This window comes from Pristis pectinata, chromosome 37 (genome assembly GCF_009764475.1).
Source record: "Pristis pectinata isolate sPriPec2 chromosome 37, sPriPec2.1.pri, whole genome shotgun sequence".
Taxonomy (NCBI): Eukaryota; Metazoa; Chordata; class Chondrichthyes; order Rhinopristiformes; family Pristidae; genus Pristis; species Pristis pectinata.
The window spans coordinates 6903871-6931252 of NC_067440.1; the positions used below are offsets into that span (position 1 = coordinate 6903871).

At 49.5% G+C, this 27382-nt stretch overlaps 1 protein-coding gene and 4 non-coding genes across 7 annotated transcripts in view; 3 read left to right on the forward strand and 2 right to left on the reverse strand.

The window, feature by feature from the left end:
* Positions 1-170: 170 nt before the first annotated feature.
* trnak-cuu (transfer RNA lysine (anticodon CUU)) lies at positions 171-243 on the forward strand. The gene has a single exon. It is a non-coding gene; the product is annotated as a tRNA-Lys (tRNA).
* Positions 244-1112: 869 nt separating this feature from the next.
* Positions 1113-1185, forward strand: trnak-cuu (transfer RNA lysine (anticodon CUU)). The gene has a single exon. It is a non-coding gene; the product is annotated as a tRNA-Lys (tRNA).
* Positions 1186-2121: 936 nt separating this feature from the next.
* Positions 2122-2194, reverse strand: trnak-cuu (transfer RNA lysine (anticodon CUU)). Its single transcript has one exon. It is a non-coding gene; the product is annotated as a tRNA-Lys (tRNA).
* A 424-nt stretch (positions 2195-2618) lies between these two features.
* On the forward strand, positions 2619-2691 carry trnak-cuu (transfer RNA lysine (anticodon CUU)). The gene has a single exon. It is a non-coding gene; the product is annotated as a tRNA-Lys (tRNA).
* A 12513-nt stretch (positions 2692-15204) lies between these two features.
* LOC127586682 (protein phosphatase inhibitor 2-like) overlaps positions 15205-27382 on the reverse strand; it is a 35593-nt gene continuing 23415 nt past the window's right edge. Inside the window, exons 6-7 of one of the 3 annotated variants that reach the window (XR_007958717.1) lie at positions 26148-26288; positions 15404-15465 (exon numbers count right to left, since the gene is read on the reverse strand). Coding sequence is in view for 2 of the 3 variants with exons in the window: in XM_052044804.1 (XP_051900764.1) it covers positions 15341-15465 (125 nt within the window). In the remaining variant the exon portion in view is untranslated. Of the gene's footprint in view, positions 15466-26147; positions 26289-27382 lie in introns of all 3 variants that reach the window. The other 2 variants (XM_052044804.1, XM_052044806.1) reach the window with 2 other exon arrangements.

The following is a 27382-nucleotide window of genomic DNA, read 5'->3' on the forward strand; positions in this document are numbered from 1 at the left end:
CCTCTCTCCCTCCCTCCTTTTCTCTCTCTCTCTCCCTCCCTCCTTCCCTCTCTCTCTCTCACTCACACACACACACACACACACACACACACACACACACACACACACACACACACACACTTACAGACCTAGTGGTCGGTTCAAGGAACCAGGAGGTGTATCCTCTCACAGCCCGGCTAGCTCAGTCGGTAGAGCATGAGACTCTTAATCTCAGGGTCGTGGGTTCGAGCCCCACGTTGGGCGCTGCTTTCTTTAACTTCCCTCTGCAGGGACGTGATGTGATGTTCCCACACTGCATCGTGCGGATCAGTAACTCACTGTGGGCCCCAGAGGCTGCTCTCAACACACAGAAACATTCAAACACATCTGTTCACAATCCTACCTTCAGTCACACACTGACAAACGTACACATCCTTTCACACAGTCTCTGCATCATCACACACACAGTCACTTGCACTCACACACACACACACACACACACACACACACACTGCCTCCTTTCCAAACACACACAACCTCAATGATTCACACACACTGAACCTCCCACCAACACACGGAGACAATTCCAATCACAAAGAATCTCTTTCTCTTCCCTCTGACACAAACTCCCACAAAAGCATCAAAATGATTGCACTGAGGTGTGACGGAGACTGAGGGGTGACGTTATGGAGGTGTATAAAATCACGAGGGGCATCGATAGGGTGAATGCGCACAGTTTTTTCCCTAGTGTTGTAGAACTAGAAGGCACAGGATTAAACTGAGGGGTCAGAGTTTTAATGGGAACCAGAGGTGCAACTTTTTCACCCGGATGGTGGTCCGCACATGGAATGAGGGGGTGGATGAGGCGGGTACATTAACAGAGGGCAGGGTTTGTATCCAAACCGCCATGGGAAGGAGTGATGGAGGCGGTGGTAGTGAGAGGGGGTATGGGTGTGTGTGTGTGTGTGTGTGTGTGTGTGTGAGAGAGAGAGAGAGAGAGAGAGAAAGAGAGAGAGAGAGAGAGGGAGGGAGAGGGAGCGTGTCCTGTTAATGTGGTTGTTATTTCCCAGTCATTTTCACATCACACACTGAGTGTGACTGGGTCAAAGAGCTAGGAAGTATCTCCCCTCACAGCCCGGCTAGCTCAGTCGGTAGAGCATGAGACTCTTAATCTCAGGGTCGTGGGTTCGAGCCCCACGTTGGGCGCAGCTGTCTTTATTGATATAAACCTCAACAAGGTCACCCCTCAGCCTCCTTCTCTCAGAAACGTCCCAGCCTCTCTCGCCCCACCCCTGCCCCTCCCTCTACCAGCTATCAGCCAAATGAAGGGTCTTGACCTGAAACATCGACTGCCCATCTCCCGACCGGCTGAATTCCTCCAGCAACTCGATTTTTGCTCCAGATTCCAGCATCCACAGTCTCTTGACTTCAAACTATTCAGTCTCACCTTACAACTCAAGCCCTCCATTTCCAGCCACATCCCCGTGAATAGTTTCTGCTTCCTCTCTAACGTAATCGCACCGTTTCTACGGTACAGCGACCCGAACAGCACGCAATATTCCCGGTGCAGTCTCATCAGTTTATCATGACGTCCCAACACTGTTCCGGACGATACCAGATCAGTCACGGTTCCAGCCTGCAGACAACACCTCGTGTCCCTCCAGCAAAAGTGGGACGGAGGGGAGGGAAGTGGTGTTGGGAGGGGGAATATTCGGGAGGGACGGGACAGGGAGGGAGGAGGGGTGGAGGGAGGGTGGGCTTGGGAAGGGGTCGGACCCACGCGGGTGTGTCTGTGTCTGTGTCCGTGTGTGTCAGCGAGCGGTGAGCGGTGAATGTGTGTCCCGGCACCTGTGTCGGTGTGTCGGTGAACTGTCCCGTGCCGGGAGAGCAATGCCCCGCGTGTGACCAGGAGTGAGAGGGAGGGGGAGCGGGAGATGATCCGAGCGCCGGGGTGTCGGGAACAGGAAGAGGAGGCGCAGAGGTGGGGAAGGGAGGGAACTCGCCTTGGCTGCCAGTGAGTGGCCGTGTGCCCCTGGGAGGGCAGGGTTTGTATCCGAGCCGCTGTGGGAAGCAGTGAGGGAGCTGGTGGGAGTGAGCGGGGGTGAGGGCCGGGGAACGGCAGAGGGAAGTTAAAGAAAGCTGCGCCCAACGTGGGGCTCGAACCCACGACCCTGAGATTAAGAGTCTCATGCTCTACCGACTGAGCTAGCCGGGCTGTGAGGGGAGATGCCTCCTGGTTCCTTGAACCGCCACTGGGTGTGTGTGTGTGTGTGTGTGTGTGTGTGTGTGTGTGTGTGTGTGTGTGTGTGTAGGTGTGTCTGTGTGTTTGTGTGTCTGTGTGTATATATGTGTGTGTATGTGTCTGCGTGTCTGTGTATGTGTCTGCGTGCCTTTCTGTGTGTATATATGTGTGTGTGCGTGTGTGTCTGCCTGTGCATGTGTGTCTGTGTGTGGATGTGTGTGTGTGTACATGTGTGTCTCCGCCTGTGTGTGTGTGTGTGTGTGTGTGTGTGTGTGTGTGTGCGCGCTCAGAAAAGTGAACACATTGGATGTTTAGTTTCCAGTTAGCCATCAAACATTTCCTGCCCCCTTACTGAGTGCGACTGAGACAAGGCACCAGGAAGTATCTCCCCCTCACAGCCCGGCTAGCTCAGTCGGTAGAGCATGAGACTCTTAATCTCAGGGTCGTGGGTTCGAGCCCCACGTTGGGCGCTGCTTTCTTTATTGTTATAAACCTCTATAGGGTCACCCCTCAGCTTCCTCTCAGAACCATCCCAGCCTCTCCTACCCCACCATTACCCCTCCCTATACCAGCTATCTCCTCTCTATCATAACTCAAACAGCAATGATTCGGAGTACAGGAAGGAGATAGAGATCTTAGTGGAATGCTGTCATGAAAACAACCTTACCCTCAATGTCAGCAAAACAAAAGAGCTGGTTATTGACTTCAGGAAAAGGGGTGGTGTACATGCACCTGTCTACATCAATGGTGTTGAGATTGAGTGGGTCGAGAGCTTCAAGTTCCTGGGAGTGAACATCACCAACAGCCTCTCCTGGTCAAATCACGTAGATGCTATGGCCAAGAAAGCTCACCAGCGCCTCTACTTCCTCAGGAGGCTGAAGAAATTTGGTTTGTCCCCTTTGACTCCCACCAACTTTTACCAATGCTCCATAGAAAGCATCCTATCTGGATGTATCACGGCTTGGTGTGGCAAATGCTCTGCCCAGGACTGCAAGAAACTGCAGAGAGTTGTGGACACAGCCCAGCATGTCACAGAAACCAGCCTCCCCTCCTGGTCTTTACCTCTCACTGCCTTGGTGTAGCAGCCAGCATAATCAAAGACCCCACCCACCCGGGTCATTCTCTCTTCTCCTCCCTCCCATCAGACAGAAGATACAGGAGCCTGAGGGCAGGTACCACCAGGCTCAAGAACAGCTTCTATCCCACTGCAATAAGACTATTGAACGGTTCCCTTATACAATGAGATGGACTATGACCTCACGATCTACCTTGTTGTGACCTTGCACCTTATTGCACTGCACTTTCTCTGTAGCTGTGACACTTTACTCTGTACTGTTATTGTTTTTACCTGTACTACCTCAATAACTCAATGCAACTGCACCGTGCAATGAATTGACCTGTACGATCAGTATGCAAGACAAGTTTTTTCACTGTACCTTGGTACAAGTGACAATAATAAACCAATACCAATAAAAACCTTGGACTCTTGCCACTAGCGTGCACGATGCCGGGCACCGTGTACACACGGTGTTATCATGTGTGTGTGTGTGATTCACGATCCCCTGACCCTGAGAAGCAGTCTCTTCTTTATGTTGTCTCTGTTGTACATAAGCTGCATCTTCTATTTTCTAAAACTTTATTGAAGCATCCACAATATGTAGTTCATACAATGGACCAATACCAAAGACAGACGGCGAATGTAGCATAGATCAACACTCCAAATACCAGTGCCGAGCCAACAGTCAGAACTACATTGGATCTACTGTCACCTGGAAGGAACAAGGATAATTATTCACCTGAGATATTAGGACCTCGAAGTAAGCCGGCTTGGACGCGGCAGAAGGTGGGCTGGTTTCCCCCACCTGTTTTCCGAGCTCCATAAAAAGTGCTCCCAATAAAACTCTGACAATCCGGCAGTTTGGATGCTCTGGATTAGTGCAGAATGTGAGCCAGGGGTCCCGGGTGCAGTTGGGACGAAGCCTAGAATGTGGCCTGGGGTTGTGGTGCAGAACACCAGGGGTCGGGAACCAGGGTCCGGAGTCCTTGTACACTTCCCACTCCCTTTAAACCCACCAGGTCCACTGGAAAATTTGTTGTACTGCAGTCTAACACGCAATAAAAAAGAAATAAAGACATCTGTGGAATAGCATCCAAAGCTCTGGAAAATCTGCTGGTCTGGCACGTTCAAAGTGCCGGATTATCAGAGTTTCAACGGTGTGAGTGCGGGGTAAAGGAATTCTCGGATCACGCAACTTGACCCACGTCCAGTGCAGTGTGAAAGGTGCTGAGTGGTGGTGTTGCAATGATACTTGTAGCCTCAGTTACCAATCAGTGAGTTCAATCCCCGCCACCTCAGCTGTGAAATTTAAAATTAAGTAAAAATAATTCAGAATTTTTAAAATGAATTTAGCCTCCATTATGATGATTATGTACCTAATGGACTGCTGTTAAAAATCCACCTGGTTTAAGTGTTCTTCAAGGAAGGAAACCTGCCCTCCACACAGAGTTTGGCTTCAGACCCAGTGAGATTGACTGTTAAATGCCCTCTGAAATGGCTAACAAGATACTCTGCTGTATTATAACCACTACTTGGAAACAGCAAAAGGATAAGATCAAATGGGCCACCTGTTATTGACCCAGGCAGCAAGTACAAACATGGTAAAGATGCTCCCAGCCTGGGCAATTATACCCCCTCACACACACCAGGAGGCTGACGTCTAGAACATAGAACACTACAGCACAGTACAGGCCCTTTGGCCCACAATGTTGTGCTGATATTTTATCCTGCTCTAAGATCTATCTAACCCTTCCCTCCCACATAGCCCCCCATTTCTCTATCATTCATGTGTCTATCTAAGAGTCTCTTAAATGTTCCTAAAGTATCTTCCCCCACAACCTCTGTTGGCAGTGCGTTCCACGCACCCACCACTCTCTGTGTAAAAAAACTTACTCCTGACATCAGCCTTATACCTTCCTCCAATCACCTTAAAATTATGTCCCCTTGTGTTAGCCATTGTCGCACTGAGAAAAAGTCTCTGACTGTCCACTCGATCTATGCCTCTTATCATCTTGTACACCTCTATCAAGTCACCTCTCATCCTCCTTCTCTCCAAAGGGAAAAGCTCAATCAACCTATCCTCATAAGACATGCTCTCCAATCCAGGCAACATCCTGGTAAATCTCCTCTGCACCCTCTCTAAAGCTTCCACTTCCTTCCTATAATGAGGCGACCAGAACTGAACACAATACTCCAAGTGTGGTCTGACCAGAGCTACAACATTACCTCGCGGCTCTTGAACTCAATACCTCAACTAATGAAGGCCAACACTCCATACACCTTCTTAACAAACTTATCGATCTGCGCAGCAACCTTGAGAGATCTACGGACGTGGACCCCAAGATCCCTCTGTTCCTCCACACTGCTAAAGAGTCCTGCCATTAACCTTCTATTCTGTCTTCAAATTCGATCTCCCAAAGTGTATCACTTTACACTTATCACACCAAGCAACAGCCACATGTTATATGCACAGGATCACACATTATACCCTACGTCCACGGGTAAGGCTTGTCCCACCAGTAGGAAGGATCCACAAGAAGTGGCAGCACAGTCAATACAAGTGGGAGGGGGCAGCCTTCAGCATTGAAACCAGACCCTAAGAAGTCTCAAGAAATTTCGTAGCACCACTACTGAGTTAGCTGACCAAGTCCCACAGGACATAATTGCCAGAGCAGGTCCAAGGCTAGCAATGAGTGAACCAAAGAGCTAGCAGGTGGGTTCAGCAAGTGGTGACGAAGGTAAACAGCATGTTGTGCGTTATTGAGATGGGGTCAGTGTTCAGAAATAGGGAAGTGTTGTTATAGTTGGTACAGGGTGTTGGCAAGGCCATACAATGAGTACCTCACACAGTTTTGGACTCGTCCTATACTCCGCTGGATAAAAGATTCTGTCTATCTCCTCGATTTCTGCCCCTCGTAATTTTATAAACCTCTAAGGTCATCCCTCAGGGAATGAGCTGCCAGAGGAAGTGTTTGAGGCAGGTACAATGAAAGACATTTGGACAGGGGCCGGGGTGGGAAAGGTTTGGAGAGATGTGGGTCGAACTGGGCAAATGGGACTCGCTTGGATGGGCATCTAGGCCAGCATGGATGAGTTGGGCCAAAGCTGTTTCCGTGCTGTGTGTCTCCGTGACTCTATGACTCAAGCCTCCTACACTCCCGTGAGATTAAACCCAACCTCTCCAATCTCTCCTTATAACTACAGTCCTCCATTCCAGACAACTTCCTGGTGAGTCTCTTCTGCACTGTCTCTGTTGCTATCACATCCTTCCTGTAGTGTGGTGACCAGAACTGTACACAGCTTCTGACAGCATGCAGTGGTGTATCTTTCTGCAAATGATGATGGTCTACAAGGAATTTTGGATGCTCATTTCAAAGCTGTCACATTTGTTCTGAGTCTATCCCATTTCCCACAATGGTACGACTACACAACACACCTCAGGTTTGCTTGGTGTGGAGCCAGGGGCTTTGCGTGCAACAGACGGTGATGTGGTAAACATGGGCATACAGCTGATTGCTAAGGTCAAGGTCAAGTAGATTTATCCCTTGTACTGGTTCACTCTGCCCTGCCTCGGACATGACCTGGATGTGATGTGCTTTAGGATTCGACTTGTTGTATACAGTTCTGGTCGCCCCATTACAGGAAGGATCTGAGGCTGCAGAAGAGGTTCACCAGGATGCTGCCTGGATTAGAGGGCATGTGCTATAAGGAGAGGTTGGACAAACTTGGGTTGTTTTCTCTGGAGTGTCAGAGGCTGAGGGGAGACCTGATGGAGGTTTATAAAATTATGAGAGGCGTAGGTAGGGTCGACGGTCTCTTTCCCTGGGTAGAAATCTCAAATACCAGAGGATACAGCTTCAAGGTGAGAGGGGGAAAGTTTAAAGGAGATGTGTGGCGCAAGTTTTGTACACAGAGAGCGGTGGGTGCCTGGAACGGGCTGCCAGGGGTGGGGGTGGAGGCAGATACGATAGTGGTGTTGAAGACAGGTACATGAGCATGCAGGGAGTGGAGGGATGTGGATCACTTGCAGGAGGATAGGTTTAGTTTAATTTGGGATCATGGGTCGGCACAGACATTGTGGGCCGAAGGGTCTGTTCCTGCGCTGTACTGTTCCCTGTGCTGTTACCAGGCCATACTTCAATGATGGGCACTGAAGCCCACCACCCAAAGTCCATCCAATGTCCTTGCTTCAACAGGTGCCGTTCAACACGGAGCACCGGTTCGTCGACTGGGGCGTCAGCTCATGGATCCGCTGCCTCACAGCTCCAGCGACGCAGGTTCAATCCCAACCTCCGGCGCTGTCCGTATGGAGTTTGCACGCTCTCCCTGTGACCGCGTGGCTTTCCCCCGGCTGCTCCGGTTTCCTCCCCCGTCCCAACGACATAATAATGGGTTGATTGTCCCCCTAGTGCAGTTGAAGTAGAATTGATGGGAACACGGGGAGAATAGATTACAGGGAAAATTAGTGAGGAGGAATGAGATAGCTCTGTAAGATAGCATAGACTGAAAGGGATGAATGGCCTCATTCTGTATCATATGGAGGGAGGGTAGGAGATAATCAGGTGGTGGTCTCCTCGCATACATTTTACCAGTTGACCTGATGTCAATGAGTGATTGAGGTCTTCAAGGGTGACTCCTGTCTGTAGTCCATGGTGTCAACTTCTGGTGGGACGGCATTGGCCAAGGGACAAGACATTCCTGGGGCTCACAATAGATTCATAGAACTATACAGCACGGAAACAGGCCCTTCGGCCCAACTGGTCCATGCCGACCAAGTCGTCTACCTGAGCTAGTCCATTTGCCTGTGTGTGGCCCATATGCCTCTAAACCTTTCCTATCTGTGTACCTGTCCAACTGTCCTTTAAACGTTGTAATTGATCTGCATCCATCACCACTTGATCCACATAACCACCGTCCTTTGCGTGAAAAAGTTGCCCTTTAAAACTTTCCCCTCTCTCCTCAAACCTCTGCCCTCTAGTTTTGGACTCCCCTGCCCCGGGGAGGTGGGTGGATGGAGACGTCCGATACGTTGACTGCGAGCTATGTTCTAATTGTACAGGCTGTTGCTTAATCAGTCTGTGAGAGAGCACTCCAAATTGAAACCATAGAAACCATAGAAAAACTACAGCACAGAAAACAGGCCATTCGGCCCTTCTAGTCCATGCTGAAACATTATTTGGCTAGTCCCATTTACCTGCCCCCAGCCCATACCCTTCCAGACCTCTCTCATCATAATTGTTCCGGTGATCCTCGTAAGGTTGACTGGGTGTATGAATTCGGTGCCCAGGGACGTGCTGGTGACCTGCCAGGTTTAATTCTAACTAGCCATGGTATAACTAATTGACTTGCGCGGTCACTTCAGCGTGAACCAGATCACAGCGGACACACACAGGCGTGACAGGGAGAGCAAGGCTTTTAAACTATTTGAATTATTACTTAAACCGATGATTGATAATGAGCCATGAGTCAACCAGGTGAATTTTTAAACAACAAACCGGTAGCTTTTTGATTACAAATTAATAAGAATTTTTAAATTCCACATTATTAAATGCTTTTGTAGCCAAGGAGGATACAACACACGTCTGGATTGAAGGATGAAATGTCTGGGATATTGGTCCCGTACGTTACGCTATGTGTCATCTGCGGACAGAAGGGTTTTACTGTGATGGGTGTCAGGTGTATCAATGTTGTAGAGGCATGTATGGGGTATATTGGGAGTATTACAGCTAAAATCTAGGCTATATATATATATTAGAGAGTGTCACAGTCAGGGGTGTGTCAGTGTTACAGTGAGGGGTGTATCAGTGTTACAGTGAGGGGTGCGGGGTGTGTCAGTGTTACAGTGAGAGGTGTGGGGTGTGTCAGTGTTACAGTGAGGGGCGCGGGGTGTATCAGTGTCACAGTGAGGGGTGCGGGGTGTGTCAGTGTTACAGTGAGGGGTGTGGGGTGTATCAGTGTCACAGTGAGGGGTGCGGGGTGTGTCAGTGTTACAGTGAGGGGTGTATCAGTGTTACAGTGAGGGGTGTGGGGTGTGTCAGTGTCACAGTGAGGGGCGTGGGTTGTATCAGTGTTACAACGAGGGGTGCGGGGTGTGTCAGTGTTACAGTGAGGGGCGTGGGGTGTGTCAGTGTTACAGTGAGGGGCGCGGGGTGTATCAGTGTCACAGTGAGGGGTGCGGGGTGTGTCAGTGTTACAGTGAGGGGTGCGGGGTGTGTCAGTGTTACAGTGAGAGGTGTGGGGTGTGTCAGTGTTACAGTGAGGGGCGCGGGGTGTATCAGTGTCACAGTGAGGGGTGCGGGGTGTGTCAGTGTTACAGTGAGGGGTGTGGGGTGTGTCAGTGTTACAGTGAGGGGTGCGGGGTGTATCAGTGTCACAGTGAGGGGTGTGGGGTGTGTCAGTGTTACAGTGAGAGGTGTGGGGTGTGTCAGTGTTACAGTGAAGGGTGTGTCAGTGTTACAGTGAGGGGCGCGGGGTGTATCAGTGTCACAGTGAGGGGTGCGGGGTGTGTCAGTGTTACAGTGAGGGGTGCAGGCTGCCCACAGACAGAGGACAAAGTCTGGTGAAAGTGCAGACACAGATAAGTCAGAAGTGATGCATTTCTTGAGAAGATTTCCAACATCTCGACCTTTGTTGCCTTTGAAGGGAAACAGAAGAGGCAGGGAATGCCGAGAGAGATCCCACTGGTCAGCCTGGAGGAGGGTACAGAGACTGGAGGAGGAAAGGGAGTGCGAAGCCTGCCCGTGAAGGGAAAAGAATTTATAAATTTACTTGATAGAAGCTTGGCCAACACAGGAGTAAAGTGTGAAGTTGAATTGGACGATGTAAGCCAATTTCTTGCAGCTGGAGTAAAAACCCATGTTCTTTGAGGGATCAGCAGTGACCCTGGGCCTTTCATGAGTGCCTCACGAAAGAACCTGGCCCTTGCATTTCTATAGCGCCTCTTGTGCTTCAGAACGTCTCAGAGTGCTTTGCAGTCAGACCAGCTGTGATCTTCTTGAGTGGCGGAGCCATTCCTGCCCCTGATTCAGAAGTTTGTGCGTATGTTTGAAATACTCTTTTGGTGTAGGGATTACCGGAGGTAATGTGTGCACAGCAAGATCCCAGTAATGTTTTTAGTCATGGTGATTGAGGGTTAAATATTCGGCCATGCACGGCGGGGTGCACCTATCTGATATTGTTATATTCTCTCCCAACATAGGAGGAGGCCATTCAGCCCATTTGAGTCTAGACTGGCCCTCTGACCAATCCCATCAGGCCCATTACCTTCACTTATTTCCCTGGAACCTGATCTTTCTCCTATTTCCATCAACTCTCGACTGATTCCCCTACCCCCCACCCATGCACTAGGTGTGTAATTTCCAGTGGCCAATTAACCCACCAACCCCGTACATTGTTGGGATGTGGGAGTGAACCGGGACATCCGGGGAGAAACCCATGGGGTCACAGGGAGAACGTGCAAACTCCACACACACACACACACACACACACACACACAGAGCCCTGGAGGTCAGGATAGAATCTGGGTCTCTGGAGCTGTGGGGTTGTGGCTTGTGTATGTGTGTTTGTGTATGTGTGTGTATCTGTATGTGTGTATGTGTCTGTGTGCATTTGTGTGTGTCTGTATGTGTGTGTCTGTATGGGTGTATGTGTGTCTGTATGTGTGTGTCTGTGTGTGTCTATGTGTGGATATGTCTATGTGTGTATGTGTCTGTATGTGTGTGTGTCTGTATATCTGTATGTGTGTGTTTGTGTATGTGTGTATGGTATGTGTGTGGGTGCATATGTGTGGTTATATGTGTTTCTATGTGTGTACTGTGTGTGTTTCTCTGTTTGTGTGTGTATGTGTATCTGTGTGTATATCTGTGTGTGTGTGCGCGCGCGCGTGTGCATGTGTCCGTGTGTGCGTGTGTGTGCGTGTGTGTGTGCGTGTGTATCTGTGTGTGTGCGTGTGTGCATGCGTGTGTATCTGTGTGTGTGCGTGTGTGTGTGCGCACGCGTGTGTGCGTGTGTGTGTGCGTGTGCGTGTGTATCTGTGTGTGTGTGCGTGCGTGCGTGCGTGCGTGTGTGGTGGGGGGGGCAGAGGATGCTTCACAAGATGTCGTTACATCTGACAGATGGCACCTCTGATGCTGGGTCACCGCCACACTCCCTGCACGATGTGCGGGGCCTTGGGGCTGACCCTTCCTCTCTTGTGAAAAAGCCGGTAAAGTGGCCGGGTGCAGCAGACCCTGATCTGCAGATGCCCGCCTTTGCTCCGTTCTCCTCCCACCTCCCTACAACGCGCAGGGTCGCTGGGTTAGTTGGCCCCCCGGTGTGCAGGTGAGGGGTAGAACCTGGGTGGGGGGGGGAGTTGATGGGAATGTGGGGAGAATAAGAAACAGGACTGGCGTCAGTGGGTGACAGACGGCCGGCACGGACTCAATGGGCCGAAGGGCCTGCTTCTGTGACTCTAATCATCTAGAGGAGCACTTGAACCGGCAGGGATAGAAGGTCACAGAGCAAGTGCGGGTAGTACAGATGAGTGCTTGATGGTCAGTGAGATGAAGGGGCCTGTTTCTGTGCTGTGTGACACAATGACCCCATAACCTCCTAAAGTTTCGGCACAGACTAGAAGGGCCAAATGGCCTGTTTTCTGTGCTGTAGTGTTCTACAGTTCTATGGTTCTAACCTGCATTTGCGTAGCACCGTCAATGTAGCAAAACTTCGGAAGGCAACAAAGACGCGAAAATTGACCGAGCCAAGGGAAGGGGTGTTTGGAATGTGACCAACAGCTCGGCCAAAGAAGCAGATGCTGAGATGGCTGGGAGTGGTGGGATGGGATTCCGGAGCTTGAGGGCCAGGCAGCTGGGACGTCATGGCCACTAGCGAGGAGCTGGTGGCCATCCAGCCCAGCACATCACAGAAACCAGCCTCCCCTCCACGGGCTCTGTCTACACTTCCCGCTGCCTCGGGAAAGCAGCCGACATAATCAACGGCCCCTCCCACCCCGGTCATTCTCTCTTCTCCCCTCTCCCATCAGGCAGAAGATACAAAAGCCTGAAAGCACGTACCACCAGGCTCAAGGACAGCTTCTATCCTGCTGAACGGTTCCCTAGATGGACTCTTGACCTCCCAATCTACCTCGTTACGGCCTTGCACCTTATTGTCTGCCTGCACTGAACTTCCTCTGTAACTGTAACACTTTATTCTGTATTCTGTTATCATTTTTACCCTGTACTACCTCAATTCATTGTGTAATGAATTGATCTGTACGAAAGGTATGCAAGACAAGTTTTTCACTGTGCTTTGGCACAAGTGACAACAATAAACAAATTTACCAATTTATCACGAAGCAGAGATCCCAAAGAGTTGGCCTGCAGAAGGAGAGAGGTTGGTGAAGCGGGTTTCTAGGGCTGATTGGCCTGTTCTCAATGTATGCCAGTTATAAGGGAGTATCTTTACAGAACCATCTTAAAATAGAGCACATTTTAACTGTGGTCAACTCGTTAGCAGGGGCCATTGTGAGTCTTAACCTGGGTCTCATCCATGGTTGTTTGTACATAGTGTGAACTTAGGGCCTTCGATTCACCCAAGTAGCCCTCTGGGGCAACCTGTAGCGGACACAATGATTATAGGTATGATTTAATGATGAGATATAATGCTAAACATGGGACAATGGACATACCAATGATGGAAAGAATAGGGAGACATTTGAGATATTGTAGGACAGGTGCAGGTTCACCAGGACACTGCTGGAAAGAGGTAGGGGGAGAGAGGGGCTGTGGGTATGAGGAGGGAATAGCAGAGAGAACCAAGGTTGCAAAGTCTGGTTCTTTCTTAATATGGGGCAACGGAAATTATTTTGAAATTGGAGGAGGGCGAGGACAAAGCGGAGGGAAACAGGCCACTTCCAATTTCCAAGATTAAACGAGATGGAGGAAGGAGAATAATTCAGGTTAGGACCATGTGGAAAAAGTCAACACGGACGCTACGGATCTACAGACTTCACATGTTGGAACATTGGGGGGAAATATGGCAAATGTCAACATGGTCCCAATGAGTCTACGGGCAGTTCCCGTGTTGGACCTTTCCTGTGGTTCTGTTGACAAAGGACCCCCTCCCTCTCCATCCTAGTTGGGTTCATTCCCATTTTGGACAAGTGGCAGATTCTCAAAATCGAGACCTTGACCACACGGTGTGCCAGGGTCCAAGTAACAGAGCTGAGACTTTCTGGAGGCCTCTCTTAACGACAACTCACCTGGAATTAAAGCAACCAGTGGTCAGTTCTAGGAGCACCACCCCCTAGATCATGAACTGAGGGTACAGGGCAGTGCTTTGTCACCACCCTTGGGCCTGCTCAAGAGCTGCTGGATTTGTATCAAGCCTCTGCCTCCTTCTCCTTGAAACATGTAGTTAGCAGAGAAATTGGGCTAGTTTTATGTAGAATGAGAGATATATTCTCCCCCCTGCCATCGGGCAGAAGATACAAAAGCCTGAAAGCACGTACCACCAGGCTCAAGGACAGCTGCTACCCCGCTGTTATAATACTATTGAATGGTCCCCTAGTACGATAAGATGGATTCTTGACCGCACAATCTACCTCGTTGTGGCCCTTGCACCTTATTGTCTGCCTGCACTGCACTCTCTCTGTCACTGTAACACCGCATTCATTAGTGTTTTTCCCTTGTACTACATCGATGTACTAATGTGATGAAATGATCTGTGTGGATGGCAGGCAAAACAAAGTTTTTCACTGTACCTCAGTACTTGTGACAATAATAAACCAATTTACCAACTTAGAATATCCTGTGCCTACCCAGAGACACCCTTGACCCTGGCACCAGGAGGCAACACACCACCCTGGAGTCTCACTTGCGGCCACAGAAACGGCTATCTGTGCCCCTGACTATCGTGTCTCCTGTCACTAAATAATAAACCAATTTACCAATTTAATTTACTGATTTTCAGAAGCCCGTCTTAACAGCAAACCTGTCCTGAGCTAAAGCAACCAAGGGTCAGGTCTTGGGAGATGTTGAATATTGGGCTTTGCAAGGTTGGAAAATTGAATCTTGTTAGCAGAGGAGATCTTCCTAATTTAACCCCAGGTTGCCCACTTCCATTCCCCAACGACTCCCAATGTCACTGGTTGCTATGGGGAATTTGGAACTCTTTTGCCTGCCAGCTTTTTTGTTTAGGGAAAACTGACTCCAAGAATCATCCTGGCATTAATCGAGTCATTAAATAAGCTCTTCCTACTTTGCTTGCCGAGTTACAGTGATCATTACAGAAATCAGATCGACGTCCATTCCAGAGTAGGCCTTACCAACACCACTACGTAGGCTTTCCTCAAGTAATTGTGCCTCATATCCAAGAATCATCCTGGCATTAATCGAGTCATTACGTAAGCTCTTCCTACTTTGCTTGCCGAGTTACAGTGATCATTACAGAAATCAGATCGACGTCCATTCCAGAGTAGGCCTTACCAACACCACTACGTAGGCTTTCCTCAAGTAATTGTGCCTCATATTAAGCATGCCTTAAAGAATCAGAGAGTAATACAGCACAGAAACAGGCCCTTCAGCCCAACTGGTCCATGCCGACAACAGATAGGCTGGTAAGTGAGCGAAAGTCAGAGTGTCATACAGCTTGGAAACAGGCCCTTTGGCCCAACTGGTCCATGCCGACCAAGAAAGCCATCTAGTCCCATTTGCCCGTGTTTGGTCCATATCCTTCTAAACCTTTCCTATCCATGTACTGATCAAAATGTCTTGTGAATGTTGTTATTGTACCTGCAAATATTATAAGGATCAGGTAAAGAATATTATAGCATTCATGTAAATGTTTCCTAGGTGATGATGGTAGATGAGTGGCCCTGTCCTGTTGCTAAGAGTTTACGGCCTACTAAAAAGGTTTCAGGTCACAAGGTTTTGATGCTCAGTTTATTGAATGCTATTGATAAAACGCACCATTCCAGAAACTCACAGTATTTACAAAGTCCTTAAATATCAGTAAAACATTTATAAATGGCAGTCTTTTGTCAACCAGGCAGACAAATTTATGGGACACAATGTCTTAGCAAGGCATTACATAAAGCAGCTATTTAACCACTGCAGGACACAGTTACTTTGTGTGGGTGCTAGCAAATGCAAATCTTGGGAGCCTAGAAATTGCTGCCTCCCCTCGTTTGGGCTGGGATCTTGGAAGGGTTCTGCAGGAGAGAGAAAGCAAGTCAGATCTGTGAATTAGTGCAAATAAGCACGCAAAGCAATTTCATTTCAATGTCCTGGGTCCTTTCCTTATCTTTGACATCTCTTGTTTCTTCCTACTGGCAGCCCTTTATACAGGTCCCCCACACCGGGCTATGAACGCCCGACTTGTGAACAGCCCGTACATATGAGCGAGCGTTTGGGAGACTGGCAGGGATGGATTTGCCGGCTGCTGCAAGTATCTTCTGCCGGGTGGGAACTTGTGAACTGTCTGGATTGTGGATAGTTCACAGGGACGGAACGCTGCTGTATTCTGGGAAGGAGCTGACCTGAACCAACAGGGGTTTAGGGTGACCAAACGGTACAAAGCAAGGCAGTAAAAAGCAGTCCAAAGTAAAAATAACCAGGGGGAGGTTTCTCGGAACGAGTGTCCCAAGCCAAGCAGGGAAGAAAAATATTCCAACAGAATTTGAGATTACTCAGGTTTTGGTAATTTGTTGGAAACAACTGATAGGGGTTAATCATGGCAGCTACTTTCATACCTGTGGCTCCCTTTGGAATTGTATAGGATTATACTTTCAACTATGGAAGTATTGGATATCCAAGCAGCTTTATGAAGTGCTTTTCAATTAGAGATTGTTAGTTGCAAGGTTAGAAAATAGAATCTCGACCGCACAGGAGGGGCCATTTGGCCCGACGTGCCTGTTCTGCCCCTCTGGAAGAGATCTCTTGATCTAACCCTAGGTTGTCCACTTCCTGCCCCCACACCCCCTCGATGCCAAGGAGCCAGTCCTCTTCCAAAGCTCATCTCACTGGAAAGACCGCTAGTGTTCAGAGAGAGTTCAAACCGGCAGGTAAAAATCAACACGGTGCCTTGTCGCTTCTCTCGAAAGCATCGTGGGGCGTGTCGAATGGCAGCCACCGTTTCCCCACACACACCCACCCCCCCCAACTGAGAGGTCAGGAGTGATAGGGATGGGGGGTGCATTTGTGTAGGTCAGGGGTACATCAGGGAGGGGGTGTTGACATTGGCCATGACCCTGGGAGTGTAGAAGATCTCCAACTCCCCGCTACAATAATTGGGTGGGGGCCAGAGAAAATTAACCATGCCACCCACTCGAACCTCTGGTGGGCACTCTCCAGCTGCCAGGTCTCTGACAGAGCGGGGTTGGTACTAACAACAGCACCCGTCCCTGCCACTCCATTGGGACAAGGAAATAGGAGCAGGAGGAGGCCACTCGGCCCCTTGGGCCTATCCTGCCATTCCATTCCATCACTGACCTCTTCTGTTCCAGTTCCCAATCCTCAAATTTTTCAAACATTTGTCCGTCTCCACCTCAAATACACTTAATGATCCTCCCTCCACCACCCTCAGGGGACAGAGAATTCCAGAGATTCACCACTCTCCGAGAGAAGGCATTTCTACGCACCTCCGTTTTAGATGACCGTCCCCTTATTTTGTAGCCACGTTCCCCTTGTTCGTGACTCTCCCACTGGTGAAAACATCTCAACATCTCCCCTGTCAAACCCACTCAGGGTCTTATGTGTTTGAACAAGATCACCCCTCATTCTCCTGCATCCATGGAACACAGACCCAAAGCGTCCATCCTCTCTTGGGAGGACAACTCTCTCACCCCAGGAGTTGCCCTGGTGACTCTCTTTTGGACTGCCTCCACTCCTTTGTTAGGTAAAGGGACACAACACTGTGCACAGTACCCCAGGTGTGGCCTCACCTACACCCTGCACAACCGTAACAAAACCTCCCTATTCTTAAATTCCATCCTCATTTGCAATAAAGGCCCAACAGGGCATTTGCCTTCTTAACTACTTGTTGGACCTGCCTTCTAACTACTTGTGACTCCTGCACCAGAACACCTAGGTCCCTCTGACCTTCATTTGCAGTCTCTCTCTCCTTTTTGATGATAATCCGCCTTTTGATTCCTCTTCCCAAGGTGCAGGACCTCACACTTCCCCACAATAAACTCCATTTGCCAGAATTTTGCCCACTCACTCAATCTATGTCTACGCAGAATTTCAACGTCCTCATCACAACACACCCTTGCACCTATTTTTGTATCATCAGCAAATTTAGGAGCCTTATATTTCTTCCCTCCTCCAGGACATGAATGAAGCTAGTAAACAACTGAGGGTCACGGACTGGTGGGAGAGCCAGTTCCATCGCGGGTACAGCTCTCCCCACTGCCGAGGACATCTACAAGAGGCGACGTCTCAGGAAGGCAGCATCCACCATCAGGGACCCCCACTGGGGGCAGTGCCTTCTTCTCGATGCTGCCATCAGGCAGGAGGTACGGGAGCCCTGAAGACCCAACACCTCAAGGTTCAACAACAGCTTCTTCCCCACTGCCGTCAGGTTCTTGAACCCACCTGAAAAACCCCGACACTGCCTCGGACTGGATTTCTTTTCTCTCTCCCAATCTTGCACTAGTGTCATTATGTTTATTTTGGAAATACGGTATGTTAATTTATGTTAATCCAGGTTGATTTATGTTAATCTATGTTAATCTAGGTTGATTTATGTTAATCTACATTAATTTTTGTTTAACATCTTGTAATGTACTGTGCTGCTGCTGCAAAAAGCTAACTTTCATGGAATTTATACACCGCGTATGTATGCCCATGACAATAAACTCGAACTTGATCCCTGGGGCACTCCACTAGTTACATCCCTCCAGCCTAAAAGGGACCAACTTATTCCACAACATGCTGGAGGAACTCAGCAGGTCGGGCAGCATCTATGGAGGGAAATAAACGGTCAACGTTCCGGGTCGAGACCCTTCATCAGGACCCTTCACCAGATGAAGGGTCTCGACCTGAAATGTCGACTGTTTATTTCCCTCCACGGATGCTGCCTGACCTGCTGAGTTCCTCCAGTACTTTGTGTGTGTTGCTCCAGATTCCAGCATCCGCAGAATCTCTGGTGTCTCCAATTTACTCCAAGTCTTTTGTTTTCTGTGGGATATCCAGTTTGGGTGTGGCTGTAGCACTTTGAGGCTAAGTCTTACTGGGGTGAATGAGCCTCCCTCTCCCTTCCCTGACCCACCCCCGCTCACCCTACAATGGGGAGCCAATTTGCGGGAATTTCTTCCAACACGATTTATACGGAGGTTTCAAAAGATCCACGTCACCAGATGGGCAACGTGGCAACAACATTGTTCCCTGTGACACACTCTAGGGGGAAGATCGGTCTTCATCGCCCTCTTGCCATGTTTCCCACCCACCATGGATGGCCAATTGGATCTGGCCATTCAGCCCTTCAACTCCTCCCTAACCCATGAGTTCGTTGGTCCCTCACATACACCTCCCCCTGCGGTAACGTGATCGCCTGTATTGCTCCTGCAGTGAGAGGTGCCCTGTGGTCCAGGTAATACCTCATAGAGTTACACAGCACGGGAACAGGCCCAACTCGTCCATGCCGACCAAGTTGTCCACCTGAGCCAGTCCCATTTGCCTGCGTTTGGCCCATATCCCTCTCAACTTTTCCTATCCGTGTACTTAAGACCATAAGATACAGGAGCAGAATTAGGCCATTCGGCCCATCAAGTCTGCTCTGCCATTCGATCGTGGCTGTTTTTTTTTAAACTTATTCTCCTGCCTTCTCCCCGTAACCCTTAACCCACTGACCAGTCAAGAACCTATCGATCTCTGCCTTAAATACACCCAATGACTTGCCCTCTGTGGCAACGAATTCCACAGATTCACCACCCTCTGACTGAAGAAATTCCTCCTCATCTCATTCCTAAAGGGACGTCCCTTTATTCTGAGGCTGTGCCCTCGGATCCTGGACTCTCCCACTGATGGAAACATCCTCTCCACGTCCGCTCTATCCAGGCCTTTCAGTATCCGGGAGGTTTCGATGAGATTCCCCCCTCATCCTCCTGAACTCCCATCAAGTACAGGCCCAGAGACATCTCAACTTAAACCTATGCCCTCTAGTTTTAGACCCCCCCTACCCTGGGCAAGAGACTGTGACCGTCCACCTGATCTATAACCCTCACGATTGGAACCCACCATAACGACTTTGGACTCCCGACCTTAAGTGGTAGAATTTACAGCACTAAACAGGCCATTTGGCCCATCTGCTTCAAGCTTTACATAAGCCTCCTCCCATCACATCTCCTCAGCACCTCTTCTTCCTTTCTCCCTCCACTTTGCCTCAGCTGATCCAATCGGGAATGAGTCCCACCTTCCCACCAGTCACTTGGGAAGTAAGTTTCTCCGGAATTCCTTTGCATGTCTCCCTCTTATCAAGGACTTGGAAATTCCACTAGAGTTTGCTATTGGTTAGTTGTAGGAAGTGTTTCTGCTAAACTTTTTCATGACAATTTTGTGCAATTGTTGCAACAGGGAAAAGCTGCAGAGACACATTCCTTCCCCAGCCTGGTACAACAGAGGGAATGATGACTCTTGCATTAATTAACAGGAGTCCTGTATGGTTCTTCCATTTTGGAGCCAAATTATTTGCCAACATAACGGAGATGGCTCAATTCGGACCAAACAGGGAAATTCAGCCTTTCTCATTTTAGCTTTGGGATCTGTGGGCTGTTAAACCACTGGGTGAATTGTCCTTGAGAATTAACTGTAGACAGGTAGCAGTAGTTCCACAAACAATATGGGTACTGAGCCACACACAAAGAGCTGGAGGAAATCAGCGTGTCAGGCAGCATCTGTGGGGGGAAGTCCAGATGAAGGGTCTCGACCTGAAACGTCGACTGTCCACAGGTGCTGTCTGACCCAGTTGAGTTCCTCCAGCAGATTGTTTTTTGCTCCAGATTCCAGTGTCTGCAGTCTGCAGTGTGTGGCTACTGAATTGGGAAGAAGGCTCCCAGCAGCCACATAGAGGCCAGGACCTTCAACTGCAGTCTGATGGTTGATGTCAGTACACCACTTGGCTGAATGGAGACACAAGAGACCGCAGATGCTGGAAATCTGGAGCAACACACAAAACGCTGGAGAAACTCAGCGAGTCGGGCAGTATCTGTGGAAGGAAATGGACAGTCGACGTTTCAGGTCGAAGCCCTTCACCTGGACTGCTGTGAAGGGTCTCGACCTGAAATGTTGACGGCCCACTTTCCTCCACAGATGCTGCCTGACCCGCTGAGATCCTCCGGCGTTTTGTGTCTTGGTTTGCCTTAAGCCGGCTTTACCGTCCAAAGGGGCAAGTGTTGAGAATGACTGAGACAACAGGAAGCGAGGCTTGCCAGCAGGAACATAGAGCAGAGAAATGTACAGCACAATACAGGCCCTTCGGCCCACAATGTTGTGCCGACCTTTAAACCTCTCCTAAGACTATCTAACCCCTTCCTCCCACATATCCCTCTTATTTTAAATTCCTCCATATGCTTACCTAGCAATCTCTTGAATTTGACCAACGTATCACCACCGCCCCAGGCAGCGCATTCCATGCCCCAACCACTCTCTGGGTAAAAAACCTCCCTCTGATATCTCCCTTGGACTACCCACCCATTACTTTAAAGCCATGCCCTCTTGTATTGAGCATTGGTGCCCTGGGAAAGAGGTGCTGGCTGTTCACTCTATCTATTCCTCTTAATATTTTGTACACCTTTATCACGTCTCCTCTCATCCTCCTTCTCTCCAATGAGTAAAGCCCTAGCTCCCTTAGTCTCTCCTCATAATCCATACTCTCTAAACCAGGCAGCATCCTGGTAAATCTCCTCTGCACCCTTTCCAACGCTTCCACATCCTTCTTGTAATGAGGCGACCAGAACTGGATACAGTACTCTAAGTGTGGTCTAACCAGAGTTTTATAGAGCTGCATCATTACCTCGTGGCTCTTAAACTCAGTCCCTCGTCCAATGAAAGCTAACATCCCATAAGCTTTCTTAACTACCCTATACACCTGTGAGGCAATTTTCAGGGATCTGTGGATCTGTACCCCCAGATCCCTCTGCTCCTCCACACTCCGCAGAATCCTGCCGTTAACAGCAAGAAGTGCAGCGAAGTTTTTAACGATTGACACACTAATCATTTTCTGTCAATCGGGTCGAATAATGTCGAATGGGGAGGTTTCTCTGGGTGTTTACATGGAGTCAAACAGTCACACAGCACAGAAACAGGCCCTTCGGCCCACTACATTCATACTGACCTTTTTGCCGATCCACACTAATCCAATTTTCCTTCAATGCCTTACCTATTCAAGTTCCTGTCTAAACATCGTGACTGTATCTGAGAATGGTTAATATTTGGAACTCGCTGCCAGAGGAGGAGGTGGCAGCCCTGTGTGAAAAGCCCTCCCCTCAGAGGGTGGTCAATTTATGGAATGAGCTGCCAGAGGGATATTGAGGCTCTGGTCAGGAAAAAGGAGGGATAGGAATGTTTTAGAGGGATATGGGCCAAACGTGGGCAAATGGGATTAGCTTAGATGGGAATCTTGGTCGGCATGGACCAGTTGGGCCGAAGGGCCTGTTTCTGTGCTGTGTGACTCTATGGATTCTCTGTATTCCACACCCATCGCCTCACCACTAGCGGTTGTATCATGAGCTGCCTATACCCTAGCTCTAGAATTCCCTCCCTAAAGCTCTTGTTCCACCTTCTAGGCCCCTTAAAACCTCTCCCTTTCCCTGTCTCGCTATCCCCTTGTGTAAGCTTGGTGTCAAATACTACGGGTATGCCTGAGGTGCTTTAGTGACAACCGTGCAGACTGCTTCTCTCAAGGACTGGGAAGAGTTGGTGGACTTCCTAGAGATGGAGTGAAACCAGGGCAGGACATGCGCAGTGAACGGCCGGGCCCTGGGGAATGTTGTAGAACAGAAATTGGATTCAACACGGAAAGAGATCTGAGAGTGCAGGTACATAGTTCCCTGAAAGTAGCGACACAGGTAGACAAGGTGGTGAAGAAGGCCCATGGTACACTTGCCTTCATTGGTTGGCGCATTGAGTACAGGAGTTGGGACGTCACGTTAGAGCTGTCCAAGATGTTGGTGAGACCACATCTGAGGTATTGTGTGCACCACACTATAGGAAGGGTGTGATTAAGCCAGAGAGGATGCAGAGAAGATCTACAAGGATGTTGCCGGGACTGGAGGGCTGGAGGTGTAAGGAGACACTGGACAGGCTGGGACTGTTTTCCCTGGAGTGAAGGAGGCTGAGGGGTGACCTTATAGAGGTTTATAAAATCATGAGGGGGCGTAGATAATGGTTTTTCCCAGGGTAGGGGAGTCTAAAACTAGAGGGCACAGGTTTGAGGGGAAAGATTTAAAGAGGACCTGAGGAGCAACTTTTTCACACGAGTGTGTAGAAGGTATATGGAACGAGCTGCCAGAGGAATTGGTAGAGGTGGGTACAGTTGTAACGTTTAAAAGATATTTGGACAGGTACATGGATAGGAAAGGTTTAGAGGGATATGGGCCAAACACAGGCAAATGGGACTAGCCTAGATAGAAATCTTGACCAACATGGATGAGTTGGATCCAAGGGTCTGCTTCCCTGCTGAATAAGTCTATAAAACTATGAAGGTTTTATGGAGTGAGATAGCATTTGGTAGGAAAGAGACCATCTAGTTTCTCAGATGCTCCTAGAAACAGATACTCCAGATGTGGACCACATGGTGTTCAGTTATTGGATCAACTAGGAAAGAGCGAGACGCAGATTAAAAGATCAAAAGAATTTGTACACCGATTCCTCAGGGACAGCTACTACATCATAGAATGACATTCTTTCAGACATCCTTAGAATCTAAGACTAATATCTAAAGTTACCTCTACTGAGGTAACCCTTAATGAGTAGGACATTTTCCTCAGGCCATGTCTACCCTGGCTCAGTGCATGGTGCACTGTTTCTCTGCCGAGACAGCAGATCATGGGATTAGGTCCCACTCTGGAGGCTACATTCGGAATCCAAACTAGGAGGACTCGGATAGGTTAAGCGAGAGGACAAAGATCTGACATCTTGTGGGAAAATGTGAAACTGTTTTGGCAGGATAAATGAGAAAGAATATTACTTAAATGATGTGTGACTGCAAAACTCGGAACCTGGATTCACAAAAGGCTAGTATGCAAGCACAGCGAGTAATTAGGAAAGCTATCTTTCTCCCAGGGTCGAAATGTCGAATACTCGAGGGCGCGCATTTAAGGTAAGAGGGGGTAAGTTCAGAGGAGATGTGCAGGGCAAGTTTTTTTACACAGAGAGTGGTGGGTGCCTGGAATGCGCTTCCAGGGGTGGAGGTGGAGGCAGATACGATAGAGGTGTTTAAGAGGCTCTTAGATAGGCCCATGAATGTGCAGAGAATGGAGGGATGTGGACCGTGTGCAGGCAGAAGGGAGAAGCATTTAATTACTAGATTAATTAGTTCGGCACAGACATCATGGGCCAAAGGGCCTGCTCCTGTGCTGTACTGTTCTATGTTCCATGCTGTATATTTTGTTCTATCAGAATATAATTGTTTATTGTTGGGGGATTGAATATAAAAGAGGTTATGCTTCAGGTTATATAGTGCATAGATGAGACTATATCTGGAGTACTGTGTCCAATATTGGGCTCCTTACTCAAGGAAAGGTTAATGGGTTAGAAGCACCGAGTCATACAGCACAGAAACAGGCCCTTCGGCCCAACTGGTCCGTGCCGACCCGTCTAAGCTATACACAAAAAGTGCTGGAGGAACTCAGCAGGTCAGGCAGCACCCGTGGAGGGAAATAAAGTCGACGTTTCGGGTCGAGACCCTTCATGACTGGAAAGGAAGAGGGCAGAAGCCGGAATAAGAAGGTTGGGGGGGGGAGGGGGAGGAGCGCACGCAGGGAGGGGAGAGGTGAGATCGGGTGAGAGGGGGAAGGTAGGTGGGGGGGGGCGGGAAGATGTAATGAACTGAGAGGTGATCTGTAGAAGAAGCAAAGGGCTGAAGAAGATGGAGTCTGGTGGCAGTGGGCAGTGGTAGTGTTTGGTAGGAAAGAGACAATTGTTTTTTGATGGGGGGGGATTGAACCTCCTACCAGTTTCCTCCTCCTTCAGCCCTTTGCCTCTTCCACCGATCATCTCTCTGCTTATTACATCTTCCCCCCCCCAACTCACCTACCTTCCCCCTCTCACCTGGACTCACTTGGACTCACCTGTCCCCTGCCTGCGTGCGCTCCTCCCCCTCCCCCCACCTTCTTAAACTGGCTTCTGCCCTCTTCCTTTCCAGTCCCGACGAAGGGTCTCGGCCCGAAACGTTGACTGTCCATTTCCCTCCGCGGATGCTGCCCGACCTGCTGAGTTCCTCCAGCACTCTGTGTGCGTTGCTCCAGATCCCAGCGTCTGCAGAATCTCTGGTGTCCCCATCTAAGCCAGTCCCAGTTGCCTGCGTTTGGCCCTTATCCCTCTAAACCTTTCCCTGTCTGGGTGTCTTTGAGCGGCTATGAGAAAAATTACCAGACCAATACCTCAAATGGTTGGGTCACCTTATTCAAAATGGTTGGACAGGCCAGACTTGTATCTACTGGAGCTCAGGTGTGAAGGGGCTTGATTGAAACATATAAGATCCTGAGGGGGGTCGGGGAGGGATGTGGCGGGATGGAAGGGGTCAGATGGTGTTTCTTCTTGTGGGAGAATCTACAACCAGGGCTCACCCGAGGACGGAGGAGGAAATCTTTCGATTCAAGAGGGCAGTGAGTCTTCGGAACTCTCTTCCTCAAAGGGCAGGGGAAGCAGATCCTGTGAGTATTTTTTGAAGGCGGAGGGAGATCGATTCTTGAGAAGCCGGGGGAGGGGGGTGTGGGGGGCTGAGGGTACCAGGAATGGGGAGTTGGGGTCACAGCTAGGTAGTCTGTGATCCCATTAAATGCAGGGGGGGGCGATGGACTCAAAGAGCTGTGTGGCTTCTACTTTGCTTGTCCTCACAATCACTTTGCTCTCCCCGGTGGTACAGAGAACACAGAACAGCACCGGACAGGCCATTCGGCCCACAATATTGTGCCGATCTTGATGCCGATTTACACTACATGTCCACCTGCGTATCACTCACATCCCTCCATTCCTTTCATATTCATGCATCTATCTAAAAGCCTCTTAAACCCCACCAAACTGCCTGCCTCCACTACTACCCCTGGTAACCCATTCCAGGCACCCACCACTTTCTGGGTAAAAAAATTGCCCCTCACATTGCCTTTAAACTCCCCCCCTCTCTAACCTTAAAGCGTGTCTTCTGGTTTTACATTTCTCCCCTGGGGAACAGATTCTGACTGTCTACAGTGTCTACGCCCCTCATAATTTTAAAAACCTCTATCTGGTCTCCCCTCAGCCTCCGACGCTCCAGGGAGAACAACCCTACTGAGGGAGTTCTGCACTGCCAGAGGAGCAGCGTTTTGTTCTAGTTTAAACAATGTGCACCCAGCTCAGCTGGGGAACTCCCACCGCCCCTCGTTGGCTCCTACCGAACAATCACCACCAACAGAAGCAGGGATCTTGCTGTGTACTGGCCTCATGAAGTACGTTTGCTGAGTATGCGAAGGGCGCTATATAATTCCGAGCTCCTTCTCTGCTTTAATAGGGGCCTCTACCACCCTGGTCATTCTCTCTTCACCCCTCTCCCGTCAGGCAGAAGATACAACACGTACCACCAGGCTCAAGGACAGGATGGGGAAGGGACATGGTTAAGACAAGAACCCGGGCTACCTGTAGGGAATCCTGACAGCCCAATTCCTTTTCGGAAGGAACGGTAGAGAGAATCTCTTACTTTGACCACCCTGTACCAGACGCATTCACTTTCATCTCCTCCCTCTCTTGGCACCTCAGAGTAGACAACAGCACTTGGCCATCTTCCTGATTAGAGAATGGAGCCAACTCTTGGGATATCCGGACAGTTGGGTACCTGGGGCTGTGGCAGTGACAGAGACAGCGTCAGGTTCAGCCGGTGACATTCCCTCTCTACCATTCTTCCCGAGAAAGGGGCAGGGCTCCCGGGACGTCCTACAGGTAGCTATGTTTTTGTCTTAAGCATCTCTCACCACCACGTCCCACCCCGATCCTGCTCTGGGTGATTGAAGCTACATGTTCGAAGGGACAGTCATGCCTCAACTCTAAGCAGGCCTTTGGGCCCAGACCTTTCAGTGGGAAATGGGCCGGGAAAGAGCCAGGTTCGACCGCGATGCCCACTGCAGTCAAACAGCCATTTGACTAACGGAGTGATTGCTGGTCGAAGGTCTGTAGAGGACGAAGGGGGGCAAGGGGGAAGGATCTGCCGATGTCTGCAGGTGGACCCTGGAGTTCGGATTACGTGGGACGTTAATGGAAGAGATGAAGCCACAAGGGCAAGGTGGTTGGAGGGGTGGACAATGGGGGGGAGGGTGTGGGATTGGGGAAAGGAGTACAGAAGAAGCCGGGATAAGGAGACGATCGCCATCTGACGTTCCCTGTAAGGAGAGGTTGGACAAAATCGGTCTGTTTTCTCTGGAATGGCGGAGGCTGAGGGGAGAGGTTTATAAGATTAAGAGAGCCATAGATAGACAGTTAGAATCTCTTCCCCAAGGTCAAAATATCATACCATGCATTTAAGGTGAGAGGGGGAAAGTTCAAAGGAGATGTGCGGGGCAAGTTTTGTTACATGGAGAGCGGTGGGTGCCTGGAATGTGCTGCCAGGGCTGGGGATGGAGGCAGATACAATAGAGGGGTTTAAGAGACTCTTAGACAGACACATGGATGTGCAGAGAATGAAGAGATGTGGACATTGTGCAGGCGGAAGGGATTAATTTAGTTAGGGGTTTAATTACTAGTTTAATTAGTTCAGCATCACACCATGTGCCGAAGGGCCTGTTCCTGTGCTGTACTGTTCTATGTTCTATGTTCCTCCCCCTAACTCCACCTCATCTCCCCGCCCCTCCCAACCTCAAACTCGCCATGTCGAACGGCCAGCTAATGTTCTGACCTGGAATGCACTTCCTGCTGAGAGACAGCAGAAGCAAAATCAATGGA